The sequence below is a fragment of the Nomascus leucogenys genome, chromosome 20 (assembly GCF_006542625.1).
Source record: "Nomascus leucogenys isolate Asia chromosome 20, Asia_NLE_v1, whole genome shotgun sequence".
Lineage (NCBI taxonomy): Eukaryota > Metazoa > Chordata > Mammalia > Primates > Hylobatidae > Nomascus > Nomascus leucogenys.
In genome coordinates, this window is record NC_044400.1 from 16,989,713 (window position 1) to 17,010,264 (window position 20,552).

The following is a 20,552-nucleotide window of genomic DNA, read 5'->3' on the forward strand; positions in this document are numbered from 1 at the left end:
AATCTACCCCTCAATTAGGATTCTCTTTAATGCTATTCTGTTTAGCCTTCCTTGACCATCCAAGCCTTACACAATTCTGTGATGAACAGGTACTACTACTAACACTTTGTATGGAAGAAAAAGCATGAGATGAAGTAATTCACCCAATGCCATTCTGTTATTAAATGGTAGGGCTGAGACTAGAGCATGGACCATTTGATCCCAGAGCCTGCACTCCTGAATGATACATGAAATTACTTGGATAAAGGGTCAATTATATTAGAGACCTCACATTTCCCAGGGACTGAAAGTTACTTCTGTTTTTGTTGCTGTTGAGAGTGCAGTGGTGCAATCTCGGGCTCACTGCAACCTCTGCCTCCTGGGTTCAAGCGATTCTCTTGCCTCAGCCTCCCGAGTAGCTGGGACTATAGGCACGCACCACCACACCCGGCTAATTTTTGTATTTTTAGTAGAGACAGGGTTTCACCATGTTGACCAGGATTGTGTTGAATTCCTGACCTCAGGTGATCTGCCTGCCTTGGCCTCCCAAAGTGCTGGGATTACAGGCATGAGCTACTGCGCCCCACCTGAAAGTTACTTCTGATTCACATTAACTTAAGACATGTTAGAGCCTTGGATTTATGTTGTCAATAAACATTTTATTAGTTCCTTGTATAGATAAGAAGCTTAAAGTCAATGACTAGTTCATGCCATATACACATATTCCTGTTTTAGATTTTCTATTAGCAAACATCCTATTCAATTGTTGTTGGGAGTTTTGAGTACATTCAGAAAATGAAACTCCACAATCTCTGTTTACAACAAATGAGTACATACTAAGTTTTTCTAATAAAATGAAGTTGCTTGAAAGACAAAACATGCCTTAAAAATAAGAATGTACTCATCACTTAATAAGAATGTACTCGTTATTAAACAATAGGCAAATCAAACAAACTACTAAAGTGGCAATGCTCGGGATTTTGAGTTTCCGCCCCAAACTTGAAAATAAAGGAAATTAGACGGCTCTCAAAACTTTGAGATAAATGGATTCCACAGTGAAGTTGCCTATATGAGAACAGAATTACTCCTAGCCATTCAATCTTCGATGTATCTTATCAACCTACTTAAGCAATCTGTCAGGCAGAATAGGTAACAGTAAATTATAAAGGTGCCACAGAGGCAAAAATTGGCTGTGCCCAAATTGACACTGCAGAGCAGAAAATTAATGTATGATATTAGGCCTAAAACATTTTGAGCTTTTCAGTCCCACTGGCAAGATGTATTACAAAAATAGATGCTCCAGGGAAACTAACAAAACAAGCAACCTTTTGATTTCGGCTTCCATGTATGTCAGCTTACAGCAATTAGGTTGCTCACTGATTTCTGATATTAATGTATCAGAATGCGATTCTCAAATTAGTATCATAGCTTGGTACCCAAGGTCAGAGAATGTACTGCTTTTCCAATGCAAAAATCCCTGTCTAAATAAGCCCATCTTAGAGCGCATGAGATTAGCACCTATTGTCCTGTCAACTCATTTAATTCAAGTGTGAGATTTGTTGATCTCTCATCTGGGTAAAGGTAGTCAGTAAATCCTACTGCCTCCCTTCAAGACAGCCTCTGAGGCAGTAATCAGGTTAGAAATACCGAATCCATGACTCTTCCTAACAAGAGCCTCCAAATATTCTCAGCAAAGACATCCTAAATTTAATCAGATATGCTTTTCATTTGGATAAAATTGGAAATGGTGTAATACCTTGAGAGAATGGTTTTCCTAAAATGTTACCATGTTAAGAAAGTCCCCATGTCTATAGAAAATGCAAAACCCTGAAATATCTAGTCAACTAACTGTACTCATGAAATGCATAATATTCATGCAGATATAAGCAGTGGTTTATTTCTAAGGTTGCTTAAAGAATACAAGTCAGCAATTTAAGTTCTCAAATATAAAAGAAAATGTGCTTGAAACCTTTTAAGGCAAGGGTATTTGGTACTAACAAAAACATTTCATATTGGTTCTCTGAAATAGCCCTCAAGTAGTCATTTCTAGTTCAAAGAGGATAGGCCAAAAAAGTTAGGTATTCTATGTAATTATTAATACAATCTGTTGCTACAAAGTAATATAAGCAGCCACTCATGACAGTCAAGAAACCATACATCATGTCAGAAATTTCTTTAACTCTGAATAAGAACTTTAACCAGAACGAATCTGCACACACGGAGAAGACCAAGGTGCACATTTAACTTTCAAAGATAAACCTAGGGCTGACAACAGGACTTTTTTGGTATTTACATACCTGCTATTAGGAAACTGTGAGGTTTTACCACTATAGGACACTGCTGCCCGTTAAGCAGGCCTCTAAGAATGTTTCAGTGAACAAACCATCCCTTTGCTTTGGTTCTGAAAATACCTATTTTGAAATAGCTAAGGCAAATATTTAGAGGGACACAGCTCAATATTGGAAAACTAGCTGGAAGAGGTAGAAGTAAAGCCTTTCTTTGCAACAAATCAGTGATCTAGGGAAAACACAACTTAAAAATGACTCACTCTTTTATAGGATGTTTAAAGATAATGCTTTTTAATATTTCAAATATTTTTTTTAATCTCATCAAAAATGTTATCACCTTAACAGTACTTTGCACATGTGGAATTTCATACCTAAATTTGATACTATTTTGGTTTATTTATGGCTACTTACAAGAGTCACAGTAATAATGTCCACTCATCAGAGTCTTTCTTTGGTAGAGCCTAATGGGACCAGGCAGATGAACTGTTATGCAAATGAGATGGATAAAGCAAATTCATGATAGTATGAATTATAAGGGTTTTTGTTAAATGGAAATACAACTTAAAAAGGATTTCCATATTTATCCCCATCGTTATTTTGGAAGCTTAATATCCTGTTCAGGGGTTGAAGAGTTTGAATAGCTCACACAATCCTGTAAAAATGACAACTGGCTGCCCTTTAATAAATAAAGTCATTGTAAAGAATTACATTTACAGAGTGAAAAGTGAATACATAGCATTTCAAATTCAATTTTGGAAGTACTAATAAGTACTGACCCATAACAATATACACTAGCTATCTTTTTAACTGTCCATCATTAGCACCAATGAAGATTCAATAAAATTACCTTTATTCCCACATCTCAAAACAATTCTGCAAATTCTTAGTGAAGTTTAACTATAGTCACAGACCTTAAATATTCACATTGTTTTCTATGTCTACTGAAAATAAGTTCACTACTTTTCTGGATATTCTTTACAAAATCTTATTAAAATTCCTGGTATTATCACCCCCAATTATACAGTAGCACAACCACCTTATGTAGTTTTTACATGATAGCTCTGTAGAGGTTTCACATCTAAATTACCAAGAAAGCCCTTCCCTCCCTCATCTTGCACTCGGCTTAATTCTATACTAGTCCTTGGATTATGTACCACTGTAAAAGTATAACTGTATCAAAATTACCATGTTTATGGATACAATATTATGCCATACAGAGCAACAAAGTTACATATAATGACAAAGATTACTAAAGTTATGCAAGACAAGAACAAATGTTAGGACATGCTACCTAGGCACAGTCCCTACAAAGAGGCTCCTAAGTACCCCAAGTTCAAATAACATTGACAAAATAATGAACAATTATCTTTAAAAATTATAAAGCTACTGGCAAATTAGGTAATTGCTAAATAAAGGTAGAGCACGAGATTAAACTCTAATATTTACAACTGCAACATACTTAATTACAATTGTGCACATATCAGTGGCTTTGTAACAAAAATACAGAGAAAAAATTAAGTTTTCAGTTCAACAAGAGGTTGATCCAATCAATCTCAAATATACTCAACAACTCAGATTTACCACAGAATAAATTCAAGATTAGCTGATAAACAAGAGCCATATTACTGGTGTTTAAGACAAAATCTAAACAAGTTAAAATCTAATGTTTGATCAGAAGTCAGATGACTGTGCAAACTTTACCTCAACAGAAATATACTGAGATGTGCAAACAAATGTAAAACCTCCACTAGTGGTTTGCCTGGGAGGCTGACCTTTTCTTTCTTACAGAGCTTCCTGATAACGAGAAACTATAAATACAGGTACAATGCACAGTCAGTAATCTTTTCTTTTTTATTTATTGTTAGAATATAAAAGAATTGAGAGCATAGGTTTAATTTCATTTTTATAAGGAAGACTACATTTACCTGAAAAAGAAATATGGCATCACACACAAACACGCTTCAGGGAAGGAGTATATTTAAGAATATGGTGTCATTCTGAATGCTAAAGGAAAAGTGATCCCTGTTTACTATTAAAATATGTAGTGTAAAATTCTTTAAAGGAAACAACTCACTAAATCTCTACTAGGTAAGTTATTGTGAATTTAGTTTTCAAATCACAGTAATCCACACAACCATTATTAACAGCTCTGTTTCATAGAACTGCAACAAGCCAACAAACATTTAAATGCACTTCACATCAAGAGTATGTAAACTTTATTTTTTCCTCTTCAAGCCTTCAGAAAGTTAGGGGCTATTTCAGCAGCCAATCTGGTCAGAACCTCTGAAGGCAAAATTTCAGTGCCTCACAGTGTATATGACCATCTGTGGCACTGCATACACATCTGGTAGTGAAGTGTCCCCTATCAGTGGCTTCCAGTAAGGCCTAGAGTTTAAGGTTAACATAAAAAAGTGCCACCTTTGTTTTAGATTAGTGATGGACTCTGACAAGATAAAGTTATTCTGTATATTGTTATACTTACAAGCAGCTCCAATCCTGAGTATTTATGGTAATATCTAAACATACAAAAATGTATGTACATTTTTCTCCACTTTCTTGTAAACAGTTGTCAGTATACTGTTTTATCCCTTTATCATTGAAACATGCAAATCATACATACAAGTATAAATACACAAAAGAAAACAATTTACACTCATTCAAAAGCCAAGCAACAACAAAAAATAGCTACAGTATTCAAATCATAAATAATGAATGCTTGAGGCATCTTATATTCCTAGAAGCAGCCAGCCATTCATCCTAATGTTCTTAGCTGCAATTGTAGAAATACTGAGTTTTGCACCTTCCATGCTTTTACAGTATTTATAACACTATCGTATGTGGAGATAAAGACTTGTTTACTATAATCTCTTCTTTTCAGAATGAAGAATAAAGCAGCACTTACAAATATTGAAGCAGTGGCAGCAACAGCAGGGGTTACCACTGCTAGATCAGAAGGAATTTTTCCATTCTAACAATTTTTAAATTAAAAAAGTAAAGGAAAAATTGACCTAAACAAATTATTACATGTTCATTCCTTGGGCACTTAACAGCGAGTCCAGCATGTCGAATGTGTCTTTGTAGTCCATATGCTGGCTGCTTGTACTGTACTCGTGATTGGCATCAGGACCGTTGGTCTCCACTGGCTTCTTGTCCAGTTTCACGAGGGTGCTGAGATGTCCGTAGCCCACCTGGTATGTGACAGGGGGAGGAGGGGGTAAGGGATGGTTAAAAACAGAGTTGTGAGAGGATATATACTGCTTAACAGAGGAGGAAGAACTAGATGAACTACCTGAACTTTTGGAACTTTTGCTCATTTTGGAGTGGTGGTTGTGAGATGCATCATTGACATGCAGCCTCTTCCTTGAAGAGCTGGAGCTAGAGGAAATGCCATCACTGCTCAGACCAACAGGACTCCTCAGAACAGTGGGTGGTATTCCGTCGGCACTGTGTTTACTGCCACCGCTGCTGCTGCCACTATGTGAGTGGGCATGCTTGTGGCTGCTGGTGTGGTGGCGGCTTGAAGGATGCTCCTTGTGCTTCTCCTTATGGTCTCTGCTAATATGTGGGCTTGAATGTTTGCTCTTCCCACTGCCTTCATCAGAAGAGCTGTGTCTTTCTGAAGAGGAAACTTTTATTTTCATTTTCAGTTCTTCTTTACTGGCGCTTTTATCAGTGGGTGGTATTGGAATCCGTAATTTCAGTGATCCACTCTTTTCCTTTTTATCTGCCATGTATTTTTCAGTATTTGCGATAGGTATTTTCATTTTAATGGGAGAAGTAACAGAACTGCTGCTGGCTGCCTGTGACTGCCCTTGTTTGTGCTGCTGTTCTACCTGGGCAGCTATATAATGATCCCTTACATCAAGATCAAGAGTTTCTAGTTTACGCTTTTCTCTATATTTATCTAAAGACATTTTCTGAGGAATTATTCCTGGAGTAGCGGAAATTGGCCCATGGTGTTTACTGCTCCCTGCTTTATGAGTATATTCTTGCTTAACAGAAGAATGATCTGAAATTTTGTCAGGTCTGTGATGTAATCCTGAATGCAGTGATATAGAAGGTCCCTGCTGGAAGTTGATGTTGTACTGGCTACCAGACAAAGATGTCTCCTGTTTCTGTGAATATAGCTGTTCTGTCCTTGCAGAGTCTTGATGTTGAGGCCATTCCTGGTGTGATGATAAACCGTATGAAGTACTTGGCATTCCTGTTGCTAGCATTGACAAATTATCAGATGTATGGCTGTCTTGAACAGAAATATTTCCTGAATTTAGAGGTACTGGCGCAGGGAATGCTGATGTAGATGGTTTCTGAAAACTTGGGTTTGTAGGCACACCAGTGACACTATCTACTAAAATGGAATTCTGGACCAAAGATGAACCAAGAAGTGGTGTCTCTGATACCTGTCCATCTACTTTTGGTTTCCTAGCTGCCTGATTAGCCTATTAAAATAAAACACAGAAGAAGCAGTGATATAGCAAAATAATTTAATGCAAATTTCTTGTCTTATAAAAGTTACATATTAAAAACATTACATATTAAATATATGGAAATAAAATGACCCGGGTTCAAGGTTTTATGTTGCCAGTAAATAAATGCCTTAGAGGCATAAAAGAAGCCTATAAAAAATTGAAAACACCAATTTTAGAAACAGATACAAGTTAAATCCTAGCCCAGCACTTGAGAAAGTAATTAAACTTGTCTAGGCTTCAGTTTCCCCATTTGTAAAATGAAGAGGATACTTTTGTCATAATCACTGCAAAAATTTTTTTAAAAGTATAATGTACTTTTAGCAAAGTCCACTGGACTCAGTAGTTGGGTATGTGAGTATATGTAACTTGAGATACGTTGAATTATTCAGGAATACTGCAAAGATTATTTAACCACAAAAATTCAAACTGGTTAGCTATGTAAATGTTACATAAAGACTGAAATTCTGTTAAACCCTGTCAATTCTCTTACCCTCCAGTTTCGAATCTTCTTCAACCTATTAGGCGTTTTCTCCAATATTTGTAGAAACTCATGTGTTAGCTCTAAAAATAAAATTTAAATTTGAAACTTAGAAGATGCCTTTAGGATTTAAATTTCTCTTAAGTGGGCAGTATTAAAAAGGAATGCTAGGAGTTCATCTACTTCACTTTTACCCTCCTATTAAATCCTCAGCATACACAGAAGTACACACAACTCTCAACCGGCATTTTCAAAGCTGAATCCTTTTGTAACGATTACTTTCCCTCTTGATTTTACTTGCTTAATTAGAATCTCTAGAAAATCTAGTAGCATTAAAAATAATCCGCCCCCAATAAAAAAAAATCTTCATTAGGTAAACAACACAATAATTTTTGTTGCAGGCAAGATCTATCAAAAGATTCTTTAAAATTAGTGGACAAAAGTTTGAGGAAAAGGGTTATTTGTATAATCCCAACGTCTCTTCCCCATGAAATGTGTTAATTACAAAGAGAAAAAAAAAAGTGACTTTAAAGTGCAGAAACCACTTGAAGGATACCAAGTGATCACGGTTGTCATTACCAGTTATAAGACATATCAACATACTGTACCCCTTGATATGATGCACCAAGCAAGACCCAATCTACTTCTATGGTATTCTCGCTCAAAATGCGTAACTTCAACGTAATAATGAGAAATCATCAGACAAACCCCAAATAAGGAACACTGTATAAAATGACCATTATTCTTCTAAGTGTCAGTGTTATGAAAGACAAGGAAAGATTGAAGAACTGTCACAGACTGGAGAAGACTTGAAGGGACATGTCAACTAAATGGAACATGGGATCCTAGAACAGGGAAAAATATGGAATACTGAATAACATCTGTGGTTTAGTTAACAGTATTGTACCAGTGTTAATTTCCTAGTTTTGATAATCATATATTGTTATGTAAGATGTTAGTATCAGGACAAGCTAAAGGGTATACGGGGAACTATGCAATATTTTGCATTTCTTTTTTTGTTTGTTTGTTAAATAATAGATACAGGGTCTCGCTATGTTGACCAGGCTGGTCTCAAACTCCTGGGCTCAAGTGATCCTCCTATCTTGGCCTCCCAAAGTGCTGGGATTACAGGTGTGAGCCACCACGTCCAGACTTTTTTTTAAAGGGGAAAATTCCTCCAAATATACTCATACTTCCTAGCAATCAACACTATTAATATATTAGCCAACTATCTTTGTTGTAAATTTCTATTAACTTTCTTAAAATTCTGATTACAATGAAATGACCCACTTTTCCAAAGTAGTGTGGTTTTGATGAACTAATGTCATTAATAGTTACCAGCCACTCTCAAATATTCATCAGTCAAATACATTAGAATATTATATAATATTAATAATGCCAATTCCACCTCAATACTGGGGGAACCTCTATTAATAGAGACTACAGGTTCATTTTGTAATAGCAAGCTTCTTTGTAAACTATTCTAAGCCAGTGTTAAGATCGACAATTCAGACAAGCTATAATTTAACCATTAATCTTTCAAGATGTAATTTCCTTGACAATGTCATGACTAGTCCCTGCTAAAGTCTCATGAGCTTTTTCATCTAGTTTGGATGAAAAAAACCCTGATGCCCAGACCTTTACTTCCTCATTTGAAAAAAAAGACAAAAAAAAAAAGACTATTTTTCTACTTTTGGGTCCAACATTAACAAAGTTGTTTTGACTCAATTTCTGTTAACAACTTGGTTGTAAAACATTAAATACACTTCAAGTTCTGGTCCAAAATCTCGTACACAAAATGTAAGCTTTGTTTTTCTTAAGTATCCTACTGTATTAAATTTTATAGCAGAAGAACAAAAGATCTGTTAAATAATCCATTAACATAATTAATTAGCTATATGCACAAAAATCATAGTATGTGCCTAAAATAGAGGCCCTTCTCTCTCAAAGCTACTGTCTAAACCAATGTTCTTTTCTGGAACACAGTCATTAAGTGAATTATTTCAGTAAATAATAAGAATAGTAGTAACACTTCACTCTACAATTCAGATAAATCTTCATGTCTTTTTTTTTTTTTTCAGACAGGGTTTCCTCTGTTGCCCAGGCTGGAGTGCAGTAGCATTATCACAGCTCACTACAACCTTGACTTCCCAGGCTCAGGTGATCCTCCCATCTTAGCCTCCACAGTAGTTGGGTCTATAGGAGTGCGCCATCACGCCCGGTTTGTATGTATTTTTAGTAGAAACATGGTTTTGCCATGTTGCTTAGGCTGGGCTCAAACTCCTGTGCTCAAGATATGTGAGTGACTGCACCTGGCCACATCTTCATGTCTTAAATTTTGAATTGTCTTTTTGTGACTGACACAGAAAAAAAAGCTGCTGCAAAACATGGTGAAAGTCTTAATGTATCAGGTCTCCAAGATTCCTATTCAATTGCTCTCCAAATTAATAAACTTTTCAGAATGGAAATGAGGTAGCTCCTGCTGTGTCAAACAACCCCACATAAACAACAACCTAACCTCTGACCTAAAGACAGGATAAAAGGCAGATTACTTTTTTGTGATCTTTCTACTTCAGCACCAGGTATATAAACTATTTTTACTAAGATTATGCCTACTGGCTGGGTGTGGTGGTTTGCGCCTGTAATCCTAGCACTTTGAGGCCGAGGTGGGTGGATCATGAAGTCAGGAGTTCAAGATCAGCCTGGGCAACATGGTGAAACCCTGTCTCTACCAAAAATACAAAAATTAGTCAGGTGTGGTGGCGGGCACCTGTAATCCCAGCTACTCAGGAGGCTGAGGCAGAGAACTGCTTGAACCCGGGAGGCAGAGAGTGCAGCAAGCCGAGATTGCGCCACTGCGCTCTTTAGCCTGGGCGACTGAGCGAGACTCTGTCTCAACAACAACAACAACAACAACAACAACAACAACAAGATTTTGCCTACCTGGTAATCTTAATCTAGTGACTATTAAACTAAAACAATGACCTAGATAACCTGATTTTTCAAGCTGTAGAACAGATTAAGCCCTCGCTGAGTTTTAGATGTCATTTCAACTCACTGAAGGTTTCCTTTCCTCTGGGTAAACTCTGAAAAAGCCTCTAACAATTTAAGAAAACATTATAATCATGCAACAATAATACAGCATGAGATATATATTCTGGGATAATTTTCTCCAGGTGGAGAACAAAACAGAAAAAGATGAAACAAAGAAGCATATTTCACAAATAAGAACAGGCAAACTATGGATAATTGGCCAAATATGGCTGGCCACCTATTTTTGTCAACAAAAGTTTTATTGGAACACAGCCACACCCAATCAGTTACAAGTTGCCTATGGCTGTTTTCCGGCTGCAATGGTATAGCTGTATAGTTGCAACAGAGACCTTATGGTCCACAAACTCTAAAATAAAGAGTAAAATAGTGTTACTCTTTGCAGACCCCTATCTTACTCTAAAATAAAGAGTAAAAAAACCCCTATCTTACTCTAAAATAAAGAGTAAAATAGTGTTACTCTTTGCAGACCCCTATCTTAAACATCAAGTGGGGCACGGAGGCTCAAAACTGTAATCCCAGCCCTCTGGGAGGCTAAGACAGGTGGACTGCAAAACCCCGTCTCTACTAAAAATACAAAAATTATCCGGGCGTGGTGGCATGCGCCTGTGGTCCCAGCTCCTTGGGAGGCTGAGGCACGAGAATCGCTTGAACCTGGGAGGCAGAGGTTGCAGTGAGCCCAGGATGCACCACTGCGCTCCAGCTTGGGGGGCAGAGTGAGTATCTGTCTCAAAAAACAAACAAAACAAAACAAAACAAAACAAAACAAGGCCAGGCACAAGTCTGTAATCCCAGCACTTTGGGAGGACAAGGTGGGCAGATCATCTGAGGTGAGGAGTTTGAGACCAGCTTGGCCAACATGGTGAAACCCCATCTCTACTAAAAATACAAAAACTAGATGGGTGTGGTGGCTCGTGCCTGCAGTCCCAGCAACTTCGGAGGCTGAGGCAGGAGAACTGCTTGAACTTGGGAGGTGGAGGTTGCAGTGAGCCAAGATTGTACCACTGCACTCCAGCCTTGGCGACAGAGTGAGACTGACACACACACACACACACACACACACACACACACACACACACACACAAAAGGTTATCTATTTTCTTGCTGAAATCTACAGTACATGGTTAAAATGCCCTAATCCCAAGAATCTCCCATTTCTGGCCAGCTTCTTTTACTTCTCAACCAGAGGAATTTCTCATCACAACATCCCCAAAATTCCACGTTCCTAATTAACAGAACACACACCCATAATTTCTCCTTATGTATTCATACTTAACAATGTAAGGCAACAATGGTAATACAGAGCAAGAAACACAATCCCCTGAAAATCCCTTTAGTTTACTGCTTCACAGTTAACACTCAACTTTCAGTACACATTTACAACTCAACAGAATTAGTATACTTTAAATCACTATTCTTATCTTGTCAGCTTATGGTTACGGAATTCTAAACCTTATTTATTTATTTTTTAAGTCCTGAAAAGGCTTTAGATATTCGGTGGTAGTTAATATACACCCAGGCTGGAGTAGAGCAGTGCCTTCAAGGCTTACCGCAGCCTTGACTTCCTGTGCTCAAGTGATCATCCCGCCTCAGCCTCCCAAGTAGCTGAGACTATAGGCACGCACCACCACACCCAGTCAATTTTTAACATTTTTTTTTGTAGAGACAGAGTCTATGCTTCCCAGCCTGGTCTTGAACTCCTGGGCTCAAGTGATCCTCCTGCCTCAGCCTCCCACAGTGCTGGGATTACAGGCATGAGCATAGCTTCCAGACTCAATTTTTTTTTCTTTAGGCTGATGAATTGTTGTTTTCATTCTGTTCATTTGATAGTGTACTGACACTTTCTATTGTCAATTCAGACAACTGCCAACTTAGATAATTCCAAATTTTTAAAAATTTATTTTCTCTACTTACCATCTAATAATTCTAGAGTAACTGTAGGATCCACATATTCCCACCAATGCTTTCCATCAGTTGATACAGGGATCTCCCAATTGGACCATTTGCAAGCCAAATGAATGCATACACATGCTATCACTGTTGGTTTGTACTGAAGACAGAAGGTTGTAAGATGCAGACTGTTGCAGAGCAGGTTTGAAAATGGAGAGCCATAAAAATTCAAGTATGTAAAACAAAGAAAAACATTTACCAGTAAGATTAGAGCAAAATTTAAACTCTTTAAGTCTAGAGTATAAAACCTTATTTTATTAAATTAAAAGCTAAGTTATAAAATTCTAGTACTGAAAAATCTACATAAAATGAACATTTCCCCTCACTCACTCCCGAGTATATTACTACTACTAATATATTAATATTTAAAATTTTGTTTTTACATCTAAAATTGAAGTATTTTATAAAAGGAGAGGAAGATAGTACATTTGCAATAATCACTATATAGATAACACTGTAAATTTTTTGTGGTATTTTTCTTTTGTAATGTCATGGTAAATATGTAAATGGAAAGATAAAAACTATTTGTAAAATTGACAAAGTAATTTCAATCTCACAATAATCAGGGATTATCCCATCTGATGTGGCTTAATAGGCATTTGCTTTCTTTAGTGAAGCAGAGAGAATTAAACACATATCTATGTAAATCTATGCCTAGTTTTTCAGCAAAGCCACAAAGGAAACTTACCTTTTGCCAAACAGCTTCAAGGCTCAATGTTATTAAATACTGCAAAAATACTACCTTTCTCCTGCCATTATATGCCAACTATGTGGCATGTAATATGTGTCACAGCTAGCCTTTTCTAATCAAAGTTTCAAATTTAAGTCTTTTTATGTTGCTGTTCAGAATTACTGGGGATAGAGGTTAAATACCAACAACAGATATTTGAGAAAATATAGCAGTATTTGCCAATCTGAAATTGTAAATAAAACTTATCAGTGTCACAAGAAATTAGGGACCATACAAAGCTGGTTTGGTCCCTTCTCCCCAATGATCCACTCAAAAAGATAAATTTAAATCATTAATAAATCTAGAACAGAATTATATATTAAAGCCTCCTTAAAACTATTCTTCCAGTTTGGTTTCAATGATGGAAATGTTATCTGGTCAGCCATAAACACATACCATTTTTTACTCTATATAAAACTGAAAAGGAAGGTATTTTTGTTTAAAAAAAAAAAAAAAGGAAAAATTGTGTTTATGCAAATCCAGGCATGGATAGGACTTGACTACTTTTAACTTGCTACTAGTGGGTATTATCTGAAAAAAAATTTCAAATTACATAAATTTTATTTATTAAAAAAACTTTAATGAGTATTTTAAAGTTAAGACTGGATCAACGTGAAATTTTTAAAATTGTCATTTAACTATAATTGTAAACTGGAAATAGCTTTATACTTACCAAGTTGCTCGAATTTCTACGTTAAGTTTAGCTCTTTGTAATCTTTAGCTGCTATTCAGGCTACCAATTTTAGACTTATGCACTCACAAATCGAGAATATGTCATCAGAAAGCACCACTACACTTCACATTGTGCATTTAACCCCTCTGTGCCCAAAGTCCCTTGTACAATACACCGCAAAGCAAACAGGAAGGTACCACCACAGTAGATGGTCCAGTCTCCTGTCGCAACAAGGGTAAGAGACACATTGAGGGGGCCCTGCATTAAAGGAAGCTATAGTGTGCTACAACAGTGCAACAAAGAGGGTCAGGATAACAACCTGTTGGTAGCCATGAAATAGGATGTCTGTGCCAAATCCTTGCTTGCTGTAAGAAAAAAAAAAAACGAAGACAATACTATCAGCTTTAACGTGCTACCATCAAAAAGTTCTCAACACAACAAAAACTTCAAAGATTTGTACACAAAAAGTAAATTTTACTTACTACTTACAAATATCACAAGAGCGCCATCATTTTCTATACTACTGAAAATCTTCAACAACATTCACTCAAATGTTTCTTGCTATCCCCCAAAGATCTGAGAAACAAGCCGATTTGCTTTTAGCTAGCCAGTTACAAGGGCTAAACTTGTTACTAAGTTAAGCATCTAGTCAGCTAAAAGTTGCAATAAAGCATTCTCCTGGATTTAAAAAAAAAAAGAAGAAGAAGAAGAAAAGATTTTGAAGTCTAATACAAAATACAAAGAGTTGCCTGCCAGACTTAATCCTCAGTCATATTTAAGTTGGCTTAAATACTTCCATCAAAAACAAAACAAAACAAACCCCCACCCCACAAAACACAGAGCACAAACTGCTCAGTTTTTCATCATGCTATTAAGCATCAACAGAGAATAAACCTAGAAACAGCATATGGGTATAGATACAGGAGGCTCCACTGTATTTTATTTCAAATTACAGAATCTAATTAAAGACTAACTTAGGAAAGATACAGGTATTCTAGGGAGGATCAGAATGCTTCAACACTGGTCCCCAACAGAAAGGCAGTTTTTAATTAGCTTAAGACACTGAAAAGTTTTCCCTCCCCTTATTCTGCCTCTTAGTCTTCCCAACAGGGATGCTCTTGTTATAGTTTCCCTTTTTCCCAATTACATCTACAAGCACTGACATACCTTTCCCCTCTGCTCATCTAGGATCAGTTTATCTCAACTCCGCCCCTCTAACAGTCCTCAAATTTCTTTCCCCTTCCCCTATTTTTTATTCATGGCACCTGTAATCCCTGCTGCCCCATGTGGATCATCAACATAAAGGTTTTACAAAAGGGACTGGGGTTTAGCAGAGTTGTGCTAAGGAAGAGTGTCAAAGCATCAGATGTCTTGGTGGCAGTGTGACTTTCCTGGTGGGGAGGGAAGGAGAAATCACAGAAGTGAAGGTCCCTGTAAAATGACATTAGCCAATTCTGCAGCAAAGTAGCATAATATCAACTTTCTCATCTCCAGAGGGGAGAAAAAGACTTCACAGAAATCAAATTTATTTTCCCCTCCCCCCCAGAATAAAAATACGTAGAGAAGGAAAAAATAATAATTAAAAAATGCCATTAGCAGTTTTCACCTAGGAATGTATCTAAATTCAGTGATCCAGAAACAGTCACTGTGCAACAGAGAATAGAGGGGAAATGCTGTTAGCTAAAAGTTGTAAAAGAGCAAAGAAAAAAAAAAGACACCAAAACATGAAAGAGTACTTTTAAAATGGAGTAAGATATATTCTATAGTTACCTGAAATGTTAGTCAGACAAAATGACATTAAACATATATATGGTTTGTACTCAAAGAATCGGTCATATTTTAACATTAACAACAACAAATAATCTGGTCTAAATATTTGTTTTGGATGATAATCAAATTTGTAGTTTTTGTAAATGTTTTAAAAGTTACTATTTTTCAAGTAAACTGACTTCATGTCTCTAGAATTTTTAGTTGTAGGAGAACATGTACAAAAAATATTAAACTCTGATAATTTAAAGTTGATTCAAATTTCACAACAGTAACCTGAAAATCCAATTTCCTAAGTTAATATTCATAAGCAATATTTTTAAACATATACTAGTACTTCCAACTAATGTTTCTTCAATAGGCTCTTAATTTAAAGCAAATTATATGGCTACAATGCTTACAAAGTTTAGCTTAACCTTTTTCAAGTTTTTAGAAAAAACTAACCCTTTTTCCGTAATTCAACATCTACAACTAGTTATGTATACAATTCTATGCTATACTGTAATATTCAGATGAAAATGTGCTATAAAACACACTGATATAAACATGAAGAACAGGAACCACAGTTAAATATGCTCTAGCTTACAAATGATAATGTGTGCTACTACAAAAAAATACAAATTGGATTTTCAGATGTCTATTTCCTAATGACACTATCAGACAATTTTTAAAAAATTGTAGCCACTAACATAATAAATCACAAGGTATAAAATGAATTCAATTTAGAATGAATAAAATGTGAGAATACTTAGGTAAATACTAAAAACAAAAGACTTTCAGAAGTCTTACTCATTTTGTTTGGTATAAATCTAAAAAAGCTTGGTAGTAAATGAATGAAACTGCAAAATTCTATTTTCAAAAAGGAAGAAAATGGCACATTACAGGTCCCAAGTGGTTGCTATGAATACGTTAACACTTGAAATGGAAACAGGAAAGTAGAAGAAAGAAGCAGAACAACATGCAACTGTGTAAAAAATATTTCTAGGGATACAACAGATATACAGAATTCATTTAGGAGTAGAAAAATGCTGTATCAGATACTACCAGATATTTTACAAGCAGTAAAGCAATACTTTTAAAAAGTCCTCCTGTTTATAAACAAGAGGCTTATCAGGCACATCACAAACTAAATGTATTATGCTCTAATTATTTCTCCATTACGCACAAAAAGGAAACCACTTTTAGTAATGTCAAAGACCCTCAAAAAATACATTAAATCAATTTTAGATTGCCCAAATGAATATGGGCAAAACACTTCCCCCAAAAAATAACTTTTTTTTTTGAGATACGGTCTCATTCTTGTTGCCCAAGGTAGAGTGCAGGGGCATGATCTGGGCTCACTGCAACCTCCGACTACTGGGCTCAAAGCCATCCTCCCACCTTGGCCTCCCGAATAGTTGAGACTACATGCGTGTACCACCACAACCAGCTAATTTCTGTGTTTTTTGTAGAGATAGGGTTTCACCATGTTGCCCAGGCTGGTCTCGAACTCCTGAGCTCAAGCAATCAGCCTGCCTTGGCCTCCCAAAGTGCTGGGATTACAGGTGGGAGCCACTGTACCGACAAATCTTTTAACAAAGGCAATTTTTATCTGAAAGGTCTGAGGTCGGCCTCAAAATTCTTCAATTGTTATCACTTTTCAAAAACTCAAAAGTTTGACACAAACCCAAAATTAGTATTATTTTCTGGATCTATGCACTATTGGCCCACGCCTGACTGAAATGGGACTAGCAAAGCTCAATGGGGGATGGATAGAGTCCTAATACTTGGAAGCCCTCCAGAGTTTTAGTGAAATGAGATTCTTACCTATGTTTAAAGGAAGCTAACACACCAGGTAGAATCACACATAGAAGTAGAACACTAAAAAGTAATGCTTAAAAAATGACATTTCCCCCTAATTTTAATGAAACCTAACAAAAGGCTAGAAGAACAAAATAGCACCCAAATTAATTAGAGATAATAAAAAGCATTAATACTTATCTTAAAAGTTTCAAGGATCACCTACCTCTTACTAACTGGGTACATTTCACCACATCTGTGTGTGGGTGTTCAATGGTGATCTCAAAACCTGAAATGATAAGCACTTTTTTTTTCAATCATTTACCACTACAGTACTTGCTGAGAAATGCCATAAACGTATAATATATTCTTCATTATTAAGAAAAATCCAAAGTTAAAGTTTCTCATCACTGACATTCTCATTACTTTTCCAATGACAAGATATAATTTTTCAAATACGATGTCTCGATTATGAAAATAAAATTAAAAGACCAAGGGTAAATTTATTCAAAATTCTGAATTATAAATAATTTGGGATTATCTTAAAGTTAAAAACTAATTAAATTCCCGGCAAATACAACTGTTAAGCTGGTCCCACAATTTAAGGACGGAATTCAACTACGTAATATCTTTCTTAATATTCCAAAGCTTTCTTTCAGAAGACGTGAAAAGTGCAGTTTTCATAAACATAACTGTTGGGCCACAGTGGTAGAAATGAGCTTTTAAATGATACGGCACTGTAGATCAAAGGGTTTCAACCAGTTACCTTATAACTATACTTCATTAATAATTAAAATCATATGACAAACAAACCATAGAGGTCTCATGACTGCTTAAACTACTGTTTCTAATACCAAAGATGAAATGTTTAAAAGCTTTCAACGTGCAATCAATCCTTAGGTGTTGCGGGGTTTCTGCTTTTATTAAAAGTGAAGATCACATTTGGTTGTCTTCAGAAGCAGTAAGTAAATAAAATCCTAACAAATGGGTAATCTAGATTTATAAAGTTGTTGTGTGGTCTATATATAGTTCTACTGTAATTAAATATGCAGAATACTTTAAATAAAGCCATAGAGGCATATCTTCTAAATTCTAATGTTCCCCTTAAAATAACACTTTTCATTCTGTGCTTAAGAATATGTCACAAACAATATGGATATTACATTATAATTTTATATAACAATAACTAAATATTTTATAATGATTTATAATTTTTCATTCTCAAATTTTTACTTAAATGAAATTTATATAATTTTGTATAGTAAAACAATAACATGCTAAATCATTGGATTTGGAAGAAATAAGACCCTCGCTTTTTTGGTATCTTTTCATTTTATAGAAACTTCAAATAATTTACAGCTGACTTCTGAATAACACAGTGCCTAGGGGTGCCGATCCCCATGCAGTCGAAAATCCATGTACTCCCCTAAGACTTAACTATCGTTGACCAGAACCTGCTTACCGCTGAAGCCTTACTGGTAACATGAACAGTTAATCAACACATATTTTTTATATGTATCATATACTGTATTTTTACAACACAGTAAGCTAAAGAAACTATTAAGAAAATCATAAGGAAGAGAAAATGTATTTACTAGTACTAAGTGGAAGTGGATCATCATAAAGGTCTTCATGTAGAGTAGGCTGAGGAAGAAGAGGGGTTGGTCTTACTGTCTCAGGTTGGAAGACACAAAAGAGGAGGCAGGAGAGGCAGGCAACACCTGGTGTAACTTTATAGAAATACACCATAATTTCTGTCTTTCGCTGGCATTAAATTCTCTGGCTTTAGATCCTTCACCTTCCCTTTGCTTTAAGCTTCTCTCCAATCATATTAGAGTCCATAGGTATGCCTTTCTTACAGCAATCCTGCATTCACATAAAAGCTGCATTTTCAATATGAGATAAAGTGCAAGGTTTTTGTGCCTGCTGGTATAGCTGCAGCAATGAATTCACAAATGTCTTTTTCTTCTTTCACACTGAACCTTACACGGGATTCATTTATCTTGAAATGGTGGGCAACTGTAGCTACAAACCTCAATCTACAGTACATATCAAATAATTCAACTTTTTTTTTGTAGCATCACAACTTTTATCTGCTTCTTGGGAGCACTTCTGGCATCACTAGAGGCACTTTGTATGGGTCCCATGGTATTAATCCAAGTTTCCAGTATCGTGCTAAATACGGTAAAAATATGCCAGAACCTCTTTTACTGCAATATGTAACTTACTGGAGAGACAAACTGTTCAGAGATGACAAGTGTCACACAGCATTTTAAGTGGATACTCATAACACGTGAGCTCACTGCAATAGCAACAGGAGGTGGCTACAAAATTATCATAGTAGTACGGTTATGTATTATTAAAGTTAATTTTATGTACCTTTACATTTGTTTATTTACATTTTCTCTTAACTGTGAATACAGCCACGTATGGTGTGTTTGTGTGCCCAAGTTCTTAAAATTTTTATCTTTTAAAAATAGATTTATGTATATTTTATGGCAATAAATGATAAAATAGACTAATATCTATATATATTTTATGCATTCATGACATATCCAGCTTTTTCTTAATTTTTTCAATATTTCTAGGCTACAGCTCACCTACAAGTTTTTTCAAATTGTTGCAAATTCTCAATTTTCCATTATTTATTGAAAAAAATCCACGTAGACCCATGGAGTTCAAACCCGTGCTGTTTGAGGGTCAACTGCATATGTATTTCACACAAGCTAGTTTTGTAATGAAGAGTCTGTCACAATGGGAAGTTGTGACTGATTTATCACACTTCTATTCAACATCTGGGAATGGAGTAATGAATTAAAAAAATGACAAATTCACGATATGACTCAGATACTATTCCACCTCCACAGAATGGAGGTATAACAGGTAAAGGAACTTCTGCCCAAGTTTACAAAGCAAGTCAGAGGCCTACAGGTTTTAACTCGGATCTCCCCAAAGCCCATGTTCTTCCTACCACATCCTAGTAGGTTCTTCCAGAACTAATATATGACTTTAGATAAGCCATCACTTTCTTAGGCCTCAATTTCAGTAAATCAAGTAAGGTTAATGGTGACAGTAACTGAACTTGCATACAAAGATGTAACTTTTAGAAATGGATGACCAACATTTAAATAATTACTGTGTCACATTAAAAATCATGTGACAGGCCGGGCATGGTGACGCACACCTGTCATCCCAGCACTTTGGGAGGCCAAAGTGGGCAGACTGCCTGAGCTCAGGAGTTCATGTCCAGCCTGGGCAACATGGTGAAATCCCGTCTCTACTAAATTACAAAAAAATAACCGGGTGTGGCAGTATGCACCTGTAGTCCCAGCTACTTGGGAGGCTGAGGCAGAAGAATTGCTTGAACCCAGGAGGCAGAGGTTGCAGT

At 36.1% G+C, this 20,552-nt stretch overlaps 1 protein-coding gene across 5 annotated transcripts in view; it reads right to left on the reverse strand.

Moving 5' to 3' along the window:
- Nucleotides 1-617: 617 nt before the first annotated feature.
- Nucleotides 618-20,552, reverse strand: part of CCNT2 (cyclin T2) — a 40,611-nt gene continuing 20,676 nt past the window's right edge. The window contains exons 5-10 of one of the 5 annotated variants that reach the window (XM_030801055.1): nucleotides 17,391-17,453; nucleotides 14,108-14,194; nucleotides 13,938-13,983; nucleotides 12,180-12,343; nucleotides 7,227-7,297; nucleotides 618-6,706 (exon numbers count right to left, since the gene is read on the reverse strand). In XM_030801055.1, coding sequence (XP_030656915.1) covers nucleotides 5,288-6,706; nucleotides 7,227-7,297; nucleotides 12,180-12,343; nucleotides 13,938-13,951 — 1,668 coding nt within the window. In that variant the 5' untranslated portion in view covers nucleotides 13,952-13,983; nucleotides 14,108-14,194; nucleotides 17,391-17,453 and the 3' untranslated portion in view covers nucleotides 618-5,287. Of the gene's footprint in view, nucleotides 6,707-7,226; nucleotides 7,298-12,179; nucleotides 12,344-13,618; nucleotides 13,984-14,100; nucleotides 14,195-17,390; nucleotides 17,454-20,552 lie in introns of all 5 variants that reach the window. The other 4 variants (XM_030801054.1, XM_012502564.2, XM_003267597.3 and 1 more) reach the window with 4 other exon arrangements.